The following is a 13,820-nucleotide window of genomic DNA, read 5'->3' on the forward strand; positions in this document are numbered from 1 at the left end:
CAAATCAGTCTGACCCTGTGCCTCATGGGAACAGTCCAGCCCGAACTGCCAAGCCATGCCTTCCCTGGACCGGAAACAAGCTTCCAAGGACCGGTTTCTGGCATTACAGCCGTCTTCAGCCCGGCTTGCTTGAATCCAGTGGCAAAGTGAGCAAGGGATTCACGTCTGAGCATACCCTGCCACGCTCATGGCGGCCAAAGCGGTACAAAAGGGGGTGGTGATGGACGGAGCATCTGAACCAATCAAACACTCACACCCAGTCAAAAGATCTGGGTTTAATCCATCACCGTTCTTTAGCCCACTCTGCCACCCCAGTTCAGACATGGCCATATGCAAAACAGTCTGACCCTGTGCCTCATGGATTAAACCCAGATCCTTTGACTGGGTGTGAGTGTTTGATTGATTCAGATGCTCCGTCCATCACCACCCCCTTTTGTACCGCTTTTTGGCCACCTTAAGTGTGGCAGGGTATGCTCAGACGTGAGTCCCTTGCCCACTTTGCCACTGGATTCAAGCAAGCCGGGCTGAAGACGGCTGGAATGCCAGAAACCGGTCCTCGGAAGCTTGTTTCCGGTCCAGGGAAGACATGGCCTGGCAGTTCCGGCTGGACTGTTCCCATGAGGCCCAGGGTCAGACTGATTTGCATATAGCCATGTCTGAACTGGGGTGGCAGAGCCAGGGTAAGAAAGAAGGACCTCTGTGCACTTCAAAGCCCCAGAGTACACTTCTTGACCTGATCAGTTGACTGGGGGTGAGTGTTTGATGTGTTCAAACGCTCCGTCCATCATCCCCTTTTGTATCGCTGTGGATACATTGCCAGGAAGAAGGACTCCTGCGCTGCTACAGAACTGCCACTCTGCTCGACCTATACCACTTGAAACCAGAGTGACTACAAGGGCTTGTTTGCTTGCCTCCTGTTCTGAAGTTTAAGAGACATCAAAGACTTCCAGCAACCCTGCAACAGCATCTGGACTCTGTCATATGTGAGTTCTACCCTGCCTAGTGATGCTAGTCCGGGCCTGGGCCCTAGGATGTTGGTTTTTCTGTGCGGAACCAGCAAAATCCACGTATCGCTGCTGTTGTGCTGGTCGGAACCGATGCATCTCCTTTGACGCATCGCTGCTCGAGGACATCAGATTAATGGCCTCACTGCTCTATGACGATGCATCACCTTCTTCAAAAAGGGCTCGATGACAACGCATCTTTGACTGCATGGATCTGAACAAGCGCATACTCTTCTCTTCTCCCTGTACATTATCTTTGAAGTCAATGCATCCTCCATCCATGATACTTTTTCAGCGGGCAAGGTTGGTCCTTGTGTCTGACTTGTGCTCAATTGCGGTTGGACTGAAGTTTCAGATTTGACCCGGTCAAGCGTGACTAGATAGCCCCGGTTGGCGCTTTATGTTTCTAAGCACTATATTACAAGGTATCCTTTAAAAATTCATAATTCCGCTCCTACTTATTGTAATTTTGTTGTTTTGGTCTGGTTTTGTTCAAAACATTAGGCTCTATTTGTCTAACCCGCTGTGGTATATTTTCATGTGATGTTACTGTTAAGTGTTGCACAACTACTTTAGACATTACCTCTTAAATTAAGCCTGCCTGCTCCGTGCCAAGCTACGTGAGGGTGAGCACAGGTTAATTTATGGTCTGTACCAGACTTACCTTGAATAGGATTGCGGTCCCTACTTGGACAAGATGTATACCTCTGCCAACTAGAGACCCTATTTCTAACACCAATTGTATATGCAAAGACCAAACACACACGTGTAACTGTATTGAGGAAGGCTTGATTTTAGTACATTTATTTTAATGGAAAAACATTTCAGAGAAATGCCACTTTGCTTTCTATAAAACTTTCTTTAAATAAACATATAAATTAACAGGCAAAAGGTAATTTGTTGAATTGAGGAAATAAAAATAAAAAGAACCATATCCTTCTGCAATATGAAGATCCAAATGGTAATGAATACGCCAGTATGTAGCTATTTTTCCAGTGTACTGTAAAACCATCAATGCCAACAGCCTTCGAAGTTCTTTGGCCAACCTGAAATTGTATGGTCTTATCTAATTGTAACATCTGAGACATGTAATCAACATGAAAAAGTAGCACATATATCAGTAGTTTTTTTAAGGACAGAATAAAACACTGACGTTATGTCTTTCTAACCGCTGCCACCCAATTTAATAATAATTTAAGACACTACATAGTTTAATTTATACATTTGGCATGTCCACCTTTGCTTCCAATCTTAGTTTTCTTTCTCCCAGTCATTTGGGCTCAACCCAAATTTGCAAGTCCTCTGGGACAGATTCTGATCCACTACTATGAGAGGGCTTCTTTACAATAAGAAAAGAAAGAAGGAAAGAAGTGGACTAATAAAAAGAAAAGATCATTCACTTCAGCGCTGTGCCATTTTCTACGTTAGTGTATGTTTCTTCTGATACATCCATTGCCTTCTACATGGAAAGTGCATATGCTTGTAACAAACGTTTTTGAGGACACTTGGTAATATTATCCAAAGCTCACAGATGACCTTTAATCAAGGTGTCATAAATCTTTCCAGTGATCTTGAGTAAACAGTGGCTGGAATATTTCTCTGATGTATTTTAGAGCTGAAATGAGAAATCACCTGAGCAAACAAAATGGCTTTTTTCTTCGTTTAAGAATCTCTGTGCAGAAGTCTTACTGTACTCATATAGCACTTGGCACCTTTTGGATTGGAAGGCCATCCTCCAGCCACAGAGCAGACGAGGAGGTGTTGCGTTGCATTCGGCGATGAATTCTCCGCAGCCTCAACAAGTAGAGGAGAATGGAGAGTAGCACAACTAAAAAGCATACCGAGAACAGGTAGTGATTGTAAACGAAAGAAAAGCTTCTCCAGTGAGAGTGAGTACCTTTGAAGTTTTCTTGCTGGATATCTCTGCAGAAGAGCAAACACACTTTAGAACACGGAAAACAAATTAATGCTTATATTTCTATACAAACAAATGATTTGCAATACAAGGATTTTTCTATCCTTTAATAAACTTTGCACCACTCCCTTCAAGATATTGGCCCCTAAAGTGCCCTTTGTATACCTGCTACTTGAAGATACACTGCATAGAGTAAAAGGCATAGAAAACAAGATGTTTTACTTTAACTTTTATGACAATCATCCAGTCATTAATGTGGAGATGTGAAATTCTATTTTGAAATAAATTATCACCAAGAAAGCATCAAGAATTAGCAATAACACAAGGTGGAAAGAGGACAAGGGCGGCAGCTGAACTTTATGTCCTCTCTGGACAGAATGTGGAAGTTACTCACAGAAGAACAAAATATCAATTTAACACCTAGCCTCAATATCACCAACTAGTTGACTAATCTTGTACATTACAAAACTATCACAAAACAGATTTCTGGAGCTTGAACAACTTTACCAGAACTTTAGCACAGTCTCATAGATAAACAATAATGCTTGTTGGATTGTCTTGTCTCTAAATAAAATTATCTAGCTATTGGTAATGGGACAGGTCACAGCATGGGAGGAGGCAGGGCAATGGAAAATGTAAAATGTGAAAATTCTGTGACGTTCTACGTCAAGTTAAAATACTTATACTTTGGTGTCAATATTCCTGTGGTCATAGAATGTAAAACAAATGGACATTCGAAGGGGTGACTAACCTATAAATCCATAGCTAGAAATGATTATGAATAAATGAAAACTTTATTTGATTATAAAGTATAATGATAAAAGGCAATAACAACTGCACATAATAGAAGCTAAAACAATTTAAAAATTATTCTACAGTGAAAGAATTATCCTAATCTGACAGCATCTGTAAGAAACAGAGAGCAGGTCTAGATCTCTTAAAATTATGGTTTCTAAGCAATGGGGTTAAAACCCTTTTTGTATATAATAACTATCAAAATTACATAATTTGCCTTAGTGCCTAACAAAAAAATGAATGCGTCTGTCTGTAACATAACTAGTGCTCATGTAAAGCTATCTGATATCTGATATATTTGGGTCGAGTTTGCGCTTTATAAAACTCCACAAAAAAAAAATGTAGCAATGACAGTTAAGATAACACATCAAAAGGGCTGCTTGTCCAAAGCTTTGAGATAGGTCGAGGATGACCTGTGCTTTTGGTCATTTAAGCCATGCCAAGATGGACCTGAACTTAGTATGATTATTTATTCTGTTCGCATTGCAAGATACTACCCTCAAGCAGCGAAAGTTGAGGATCTCAAGACTCATCACTGGCCTGCTTAACTCCCCCTTTACTAAACAGCTTTCGCTAAGCAGGAGACTTGCTATCCCAACACACTGTAGACTAAAATGCAAAGAGAAATGCTTCTGAACTTTTCTATCAGGATTTATCAACCCTAAAGGGACCCTCCCTCCAATCCCTCCCCCACCCCTGGAGCCCCAACCAAATCAGACCCCCTGCAAAGCATAACCCCACCCACAAAGTGTTCCCACCCCCCACCACCCCAGTCCCTAAATTAGTACTTTGGCATGGCACTCATGTGACTGCTGTCGGTGATTGAAAACTGCCTGCCTATTGAAATGTCCTGCCATCATACTAACACACAAAATAAATAGCATATAAAAATCAACAAAAACTCTGCAAAGTATAAGCAAGAACAAGCATTAATAATGCAAAAAGAGAAAATACAATAAAACCTTCTCAATAATCTCCAAGCTCGGCTCCGGGCCATCCCGCCCATCCCGCCCCCCCCACCCTCCTCCCACACTCCCACATCAGGCTTCTGAATGTCTTGTACGAACTGTTTAGCCTGCTCCACTGCAGAAAATCCTGGATTGTCCCCAATACAGAATTTTCAATTTTCAATTTAGACAGTTGTGCTAGCCCTGCCGGTTCCTCTAAGCTCTTAAAATTGTCGATCATTGACTTGAATTCTTTGAGGCGCCAGGCTGCAGAAGTACACATGTCTGAAAAAATTCTAAAAAAATAGTTATCAGAAGTGTGATAGACTTTATCCCGAATGGCGTTAGATAGAGCCCACTCCTTCACCCAAAAGTCACCAAAATTCACCAGAACAGTTCTGAGATACTTGGAATTAGGAAGTTGAAATGAAGGTACATGGTGGGCAAGTGTAATAGTAAGATCACTTTCCATTGCAGTTTCTTCAAGTATCACGTATTTGACAACTAGATCAGAGCTTAAGTTGGTGACAGACAGACCACTCTCATGCCCCTCAATGATCCTGACAAAGCGTAGATTGGAACATTGTGATCTTTTCTCTGCTCCTTCAAGCTTCAACTGTAGCTTGGAAAGTACGGATTGGATTTTCAAGGTGAGAGAAACTTAAGTGCTCCGGGAATTTCCAGATCAGACACTCTTTGCTCGAGCTGTACGACTCATGAGGGAAATAGTTGCATGTTGGTATTAATCTGTTCCAGCTGACCTTTGGTCTCCAAGTGCACCTTATCCTGCAATATCATCATCTTGCAAATCTCACCAAGAATTTGCTGTAAAATAACTTTCATTGGTGAAAACGCAGCCATCTATGCTTGAGATACAAGACCCGAGGGGTGAGGAAGCTGTCTTTGAGCAGTGATAGGCGGTGAAACCAACTTGCTATCCTCCCTATCATCAACCTCAACCATTTTATGCTGGACCAATCTTTCCATGGAATTTTAGTGTGCAGCCAAGGATGGTTCTGGGTATGTAGTGTGGGGGGGGGGAGAGAGGGGGGGGAGAGAGGGGGGGTTATGCTGAATAATATGAGGACTGAGGAGCAACTTGGCCTTCCCTAAGAGTTACCTACTTCCTTAATGACTCCTTGGGACCCAATGTGGAGATTGGAAGCTTTTTGGGCTCTGAAGCAAAGCCCAAGGATGGTGAAAAGGAGGGGCTGGATATCTAGTGGCCAAGTTCCTAGGGCAACTTGGACTTGTGTATGCACTGATATACTTCAATTAAACCATGTATACAGTTTCTTTTTTTATTTAAAACTGGTTTTTTTTTGGTACAGAGCATTATAATTTTCATTTAACATTGAGACCATTATTTGTCACATCTTGCAATTCAAACTTCCATTACATGACAAGCTATACTGTATAGAGACGAGAATTAGTTACATTAGAAACGGTCTACATTTGCAGGCAGTCACTGTCTTTCAATAATGAATCAACAACCGGTACTTCACATATATTATCTCTAAAGGCGTTCCATTTCCCCCACAACCGTTCCCATTTCTTGGGGCACCCTCTATGCATGTACACCACTCTTTCAGCCACCATTGACATATCCATGTCATTACTCCACACTCGGACTGTGGGAGTGTTGCGTGCACCACAGTGTTTGGCAATGTTTCTCTTAGCTATAGTTATACCCAGTGTTGCCCAGGTTTGCATTGCGAGATTAAGATCTGTGGCTTCCCATATGTTTAATAACATCGCCTAGGCTCTGTTGGTACAGAGGCCCGCTTACTTCCGTTAAAGTGGACATGACTGCCTCCCAGTATGTCACTATTGCAGGGCATTCCCAAATGTGATAATTGCTCCACATTGGCGAAGGCAGAGCTGACTGTACGTCTTTCCCATCTTGTATAATGTAGTTCTAGTATAATAGATTTGGTGTAGCACTTTCAGTTGGACTAGACTTAGTTTGGAAGGGATTGCCACCTCCCTTAGGGACAATAGAACCTCCTACCAGTCTGCCTCGTCCAAGTCTCCCACCTCTTTCTGCCATTTCTCCCTGAGGGATTGTGTGGTGTCAGGGTGATTATTGATGATTTTCCGATGTGTCAATGATGTTGCTTTTTTGTGCATGTTTTCCGTCAGCAGTCAGTCCTCCAGGGGAGAGGCCTCTGGGAGGAAGTTGTCAAGCAGGATGACTGTCTCCAGTGCATGTTTAATTTGGTAGTATTGGAACGTTTCTGCATGAGCCATCTCGTATTGGTCCCTGAGTTGGGCAAATGGAATTACCCTTCCCTTGGCCCACAGGTCACCCACCCACAATATTCCTATATCATCCTATTGATTAAAGCCCTTACTGTTACGCAGGGTGTCTAGCTTACCAGTATGCCAGCAAGGTGTTGCTTGCGTGATCTTTTTATTCCACCCAAGTTTCCTGAGCACTACAGGCCAGAGGATATTCGTGTGCCGTGCTGGTCCTATAAAAGCCATCTTGTGGTTGTTGTTATACAGCTCTCGGTTAAGTCTCTCTGCGCCTAATATTAGTCTATCGAGGTGATAGGCCGGATACGAGTGCGGAACATGGATCCACCGATTAATTACGGTCAGTTGGGATGCCCAATAGTACACTTGTACATTTGGTAGCGCGATGCCGCTGTCGTAACGTGTCCTAAACAGTTTGGCCATCGCTATCCGTGCGGCTTGTCATTCCACAGGACTTTAGTTACCTCTGACTATATTGCCCGGAAATAGGCTGGGGGGGCCGCGAATGGGGTATTATGTAATACATATAGAAATTGGGGTGTCATCATTTTGAAGAGTGCCGCTCTCCCCAGGAGCGTTAAAGGCCGGGATTGCCAATGTTTAGTGTCTCTACACAATCTCTTTAGGGGTTCTAGGAGATTTAGGGTCATGAAATCCTCCAGGTCAGATGTGACGTGGATCCCCAAGTATTCAAAGCTATCCTCTACTTTTGGAATTGTGCATCCTTTAGGCAGTTTCGGTGGTGGGCCCCGAAGGACATATATTATTGATTTGTTCCAGTTAATGGTATATCCTGAACATTTCCCATAGGCTACACATATATCCAGAACTGCATGCATCGAACGGGTAGGGGAGGCCATATACAGTAATATATCATCTGCATATAGGGATTTGCGACCTTCGCAGCTCTCTGTCCAGCGGAGCTGCCGAAATGTCAGATGCTACCTTATCCATGCTGCCAGGGGTTCTAACACCAGAGCAAAGAGCAGTGGTGATAGCGGGCAGCCCTGTCTTGTGCCACGTCCTCACGGAAATTCTGTGAATATGCACCCATTCACCACTATGTGTGCAAGTGGTTTCATATATAGCAGTCTTACCCATGAGCAGAACTTCGGTCCGAATCCCAACATTGCAAGAACTGCAAATAGGAATGTCCATTCTACTGTATCAAAAGCCATACGGGTGTCAAGAGACAGTATAATGGCCTCTTCTTGTATTGTGTGTGTTTTGCCCCAATACATTCTGGAGTCGCCTCAAATTGAGGCCTGTGTTTCTCATGTATACAGTTTGTTGATAATTTCTTCGTAAGAATTTTTACTTCTTATTTTTTTAAACATGTAAACAAAGACAATTCAATTCAATTCAACAAAAATACAATATTGCAGTAATTTATACAATCATTTTGCTACGGAAGCTTGAAAAGAGCAGCTCCCAATGTATTTCGGGACAACCTGTCCCTTCGTCAGGGGCCAACATACAATTCCTCAAGACACAGAACATTCCTGAATGAACCTCCCGAAGAGTCGAAAAAGCCTTGAATAACCTAAGTAAATCACTCCGTCAGGCTTCTCACGGCAATCTGGAATAGTTCCCAATCTTGATGCTACGTATCCGTATGACCGATCGTTCAACCAACACGCTAGGAAGAAGAAAATAAAATGTGGAGATTGGAAGCTTTTTGGGTCCTGAAGCAATGCCCAAGGATGGTGAAAAGGAGGGGCTGGCCACGCAGCCCAGAATTGGAAGGAGGCTGTTGATCTAGTCTTAAGATAGATGTAATGAGAGCATCAAAGGGGTCCACTAAAGGTGACCCAGACTGCTCAATCATGCACACCTGCTTGGGTTGTAAGCCTCTTCAAATGTATTCATGTCTCAAATAAAGTTTGCCATCGAAGGAGTACTCAGGCTAGATTCGTTGAGCACCAGTTCAGACACTGGTGAACTTCCAAAAATTGCTGATCTACTGACATTATGGTTTGTCTCTTGCCTCAGTTGTGTTGTGCCATGTGCCTGGTCTTTACCTTCCAGACTACTGGCGCCTGATATTGGAACAGAGGTTGAACTAGTACGATGCCTAGTACCTCTCGCTCTCATACCCAGCACCTGGACTTTCGTTACATCCCTCGTGAGTCGCTTCATTGCTGCCAATGAATGCATGAAGGTTGAGTTATGGCACTCTCCTAAAGAAGCCAGGAACAGTCTTACAGAAGAGGGGGAAGAATAATTGTAGGCACCTATAAAACATTTTGCTGCCTACTAAACTGTGTCCGTGTTCAAGAAGTAAGTGAGGGAGTCCTCAAAGGGGTCACCAGTCACATCTGCTGCTACGCTCACCACCTCTGCAGCCTCACCAAGGCCTACCTAGCTAGCTTGAGAGGGCTTCTAATGAGACCAAACAGGACCTTTCTTGAGTTGCGCAATTACGACTTCTTAACCGGCTTAGTAATTCAATGGCTTGTAGTCTGTTGCCTAATGTCCATAACATCTCAGTTAGGTTGTGAGCCTTACAGTCACATTCCATTCAGCTGAACCACTATACATTGCCCAACAAGGTGAAATGTATCCAGTGCTCCTGTAGCCACACTAAAAATAAGATAAAGAACTGAGTATAAAGAGCTTGTCCCACTTGCACTGCTTATTTCAACCTTGCAGTGTGTTTGCAGCTTCCACTGACCATCTTACACGATTTTAAGTGCTTCGAGCGCTTTTAGGTGGGTTGCAGAACTCTGTAGATTGATTTATTTGAAGCAGTGGCAGGTTGCTTGGTGGGAATGGCATGCGCTGGGTAAATGATGCGGGCCCCTGCAGCAGTTTGTCAAACCGAGTGAGCGTGCTATGGTAGCGAATCGACGGATGCTATGCTTACGGTGTTGTCAGTATTGTCCACGAGGCTCCGATGCGACAAAGCAGCACATAAAGGGGGTATTGTCCCATGCAAGCTGCGGCGAAAGGGAGCAGGAAGGCAGGGAGCAGACCAGGTGAGATGGGGCAGCCTTCTCTCCACATCACGGCTGCCAACGTGAATGTGCCATTTGGCTTTCAATCACCCGGAAGCCTTCCATCAGCCATAGGACATAGCAGGAGCTATATGTGGCCTCGACCCTCATGACTGGATACTCCTGCCCCTTTATGTCACTCATATTGGTTCGTGTTTCTACCTGTGGCATATTTTTTCAATCCTTGTCTTACACCTCCTTTCCTCCTTGCGTATTTTTCACCCTCTTGCTCTGGGTGAAAATCTGATGAGGAAAAATAGGTGCCAGTCCCCAAAAATGAGTGCCGCAATCACCAGCTAAAATGAAGCACTGGTTAAATGCTACTAGACAACATAGCTTAGTTGTAACCGAGACTTTGCAGAAATATGGCAAACTTCCTAAGCTATACATGCCAGTAGTTTAGTGCAAAATGTTAATCTTCTAACAAAGCATCCTACAATTGAAATGGAAACTTGGACTAAAGAAATTATTGCTAGGTTTAAAGGAAGTCAAAAATCGAGTTATTGTCATAAGCACAATGGCAGAGCAGAGTGGGCTGTTTCACAAAGTGAAGGTAAGACAACCTACATAGGGTTTTTGGCAATTCCTCATAAAGCTTTTACCAGAAGTAATAGAGAAAAAAGAAGAAAAAACACACCTGGTCAAACGATTGCAATATAATTACAAGTGTGGTGCTTACGTGTTCATGCACAATTCTTGGATAATTTGGAACCAGTTGGGGACTATAAGTTATTGAATCATGCAGCTAGTTTAAATAAAGCACTATGACTGAATGCACGCAACACTTTTTCTAATATCTTTGCTAGCTGTGATAATGGAATTTTAAGCATTTGTACTGTTGTATTTCCAATTTTATATAACATTTTAGACAAATTTTATATTTTTGTAAAAAAAAAAAAAAAAAAAGATTAATGGACTACAAACAGCTATGAAGAATCATGCAGGGAATAAACATATAATAAGTCTGTGTTCTGTGTCAAATGACTGGATTTTCGAAATTGAGCTGTATATACCACAGCCACATCTAGTAGGGTATGTAATGTATTGTGATTATGCTGCTTGTATGTAATGTGTATGCTTTTATGGTTTATATAAACCGAATAAAGAATAATAAATAAATACAATTAAAAAAAATATTAGATTGTGTAGGACATGCAATTCAGCTTCTCGGTTTTCGAAATGTGCCTTTTTTTAGAAAAGCGCCTTGCTGATACTGTGGATGACAGTTTTATCCACATAATGCATTCATTACACTGAACTGAAAACTGCGTCAAACTGCATATGTGTGCATATATATTAGGGACTACTCTAGTTAGAGTTGTTTTGCTGAAATGTGTTTATTATGGAAGAGTGGTGCTTTATGGTGACGCTGTTGAATGTTAGTCAAAGGGTCTCCAATTACTAACCAACGGCGCTACTGAAAACGGTCTGCTCAATCTGTATGTACCTTGTATTGGTATATGCACATGGTACATGTCCATGCCCCTTTTGTTGACCAATATAATGGCAGGATTTCCTAGTTTAACACGTTTAATGCTGCATAAGGTTTGTGCTCTTCCAAAATTCAAGTTCAAGAGTTGAGCTTTCAGATGGCATGTTAACCTGTAAGCACGTCCCTGCGTGGCATGTGGGTAGGGTGGCGTGCTTGTGAATACGTAAGCAAGACACTGTCTGTGTATTGGTATCACAGACTTAACATGCACTTCCAGAGCACCCGTTAGGTGTCAGGGTACCTATGAAATCCAAACACAAGAAAGCCAGTACACTTATTTTGAGAATTTGAAAAGCGGAACATAACGCTAGAGTCTCCAGAATCCTAACTAAGATGACTGTGGGCAGAACGGCAGAGCAGATTGGAACGGAAGCGGATTCTAAAATAGTCAAATGCTTTTGTGAACATTCTCATCTGGAATTACTTCAAGGAACTAATTTTCGTAGTTAGTGAGGGAAGGAATGGGTGGGTCATTCCTTTATTAGACTTTTTCATCAAGAGAAAGAGAAAAGAAAGACCTTTAGGCTACTCTATGTCGAGCACAGAGTGTATTAAGTGCAGTAGAATATAATGTTTTCAAGAGCTTTGTGGGTGATGGGTAAGATTACGAAACGTTTTTGTTCTTGACAGTAGGACACTTTGAGGATTGAAAAACATGGTCTTGGACACTCGAACACTTTTCAGCTATGGAAAGATGTGCATGTCGCCGACACACAGGAGTGAAAACCGATTTTAAAATAAGAGGCAAAGAAACAACACAGTTCATACTCCGATCAGTTAATGTCAAGTTGACTGTGTGTGTGAGTAAGTCCCAGTGTCCTCAACTTTTGCTTGCAAGAGCTTTGTAAGTCCTGGGTAATCCACCAACCTCTATTAGAGGGGTGGTTCAGTTATTATTCAAAAAAGTCCATTTCAAGTTGAGTGTGTGACCAAGTTGCAAAGGGTTCTGTATATTTGCTTGCGAGAGCCTAGAACGTCTTAGTTAATCCACCAACAAGGACTGTGTTAGAGAGGTGGTTGTGCTAGACATAATGATGGATCTGTGACGGATCACGCATGCCATTACTACGCAATGCCTTTACCACGCATAACTTTACAATGGAAATGAAAGTATATAGCAGGTTAGTGAATACCTTTATATACTTGATGTTGATCCAGAAAACTAGTTTGAGATATTAAAGTTTAACAAATATAGATATCTGGGGACTCGGATCCTTGTAGTGAACTTGCGCATCCACAGTCCCTGCGCTGAAATTCGACTGGCTGCCAACACTTCAACCCGGAAGTATTGACAACCATCTTGGGACTCAGCTTGAAGCTAAGACCCACAAAAATGTAAAAAATAAAGAAAAGGGGGCAGGGTAGAAATACCCTGATCCTCCAGATATGGTTGGGAGGTCCCGCCGGGGGGTTAAAAGCATTTTTATTAATTCAATTGTGATGCAAATTCGCAGATTGACTTGGGAATCCATGGCAAAATTGAAGAAAAGAAAAAAAAGGCGCAATGATAGGAAGGCCCCGGGTGGCCCAAATCACAGGCGCAGTGTATTTCAGTTTGCAAGGGTGCCCACACAATATCGTCAGTGATGTCTTCAGTGATGTCACTCATCATGCCATGAGTGATGTCACTCGTCATGCCATTAGTGATGTAATATGTGAGGGCACAAGCAGTGCATTACGAGGTCATAAGTTATAGTTAGCTCAGCTAACTAGAACTGCTGAATTTCTCTGGTTTCGTACGCGTAAAATGTCAGCCTAACTAGAACGTGCCAGTGTAAGACAGCAGTTTGAAAAATGTATAAACACAATGTGTCATGGGTAGAACACAATATATATATTTATTAACCCTCAAAGCCTTAAAATACACTTACAACCCAATTCACTGACCCACACCTAAACCCTAAAAACATCCTTACCACCCAATAGCCTTACCCACCGGTAAACACACCCAATACTCTTACCTAACCTTAACCCTAAGAATAACTGTACCACCCAATACCCGCAACCTTAAAAACACCCTGTTCACCAACTAGACCTACCCACCCTAAAAAATACCCTTACCACCCAAAACACTTACCCACCTCTAAACCCTAAATTCACCCTTACCACTCTATACCCTTACCCACCTCGAAGCCCTTAAAATTCCCTTAATCTAATTTCTGATATATAATTTCACTTACTTGGCATATACTTACATTTTCTCTATAATGGCATGCTATGGTAAAAAGCACATGCGTGGTAAAGACTTGAGCGGTAAATGCAGTGGGTGGTAATTAATGCGGGCATGGTAATGACTGTGTGGTAAAAGTTGTTTTCCCATAATTATTTTGATCACTTTGTTGTGGTAAAAATACCAAAGCCAATAGTATACCGCACAAATTAGAAGCAATATTCAACATTCACCGACACGTT

At 42.4% G+C, this 13,820-nt stretch overlaps 1 protein-coding gene across 4 annotated transcripts in view; it reads right to left on the bottom strand.

Annotated features, from left to right (window-relative positions):
• Positions 1-1,777: 1,777 nt before the first annotated feature.
• The window catches only part of ENTPD4 (ectonucleoside triphosphate diphosphohydrolase 4), a 326,547-nt gene continuing 314,504 nt past the window's right edge, over positions 1,778-13,820 (bottom strand). For 3 of the 4 annotated variants that reach the window (XM_078666557.1, XM_078666559.1, XM_078666558.1), the window contains exon 13: positions 1,778-2,927. In XM_078666557.1, the coding sequence (XP_078522683.1) occupies positions 2,699-2,927 (229 nt within the window). In that variant the 3' untranslated portion in view covers positions 1,778-2,698. The remainder of the gene's footprint in view (positions 2,928-13,820) is intronic. The other variant, XM_078666560.1, reaches the window with a different exon arrangement.

The sequence above is a fragment of the Lissotriton helveticus genome, chromosome 11, assembly GCF_964261635.1.
Source record: "Lissotriton helveticus chromosome 11, aLisHel1.1, whole genome shotgun sequence".
Taxonomy (NCBI): Eukaryota; Metazoa; Chordata; class Amphibia; order Caudata; family Salamandridae; genus Lissotriton; species Lissotriton helveticus.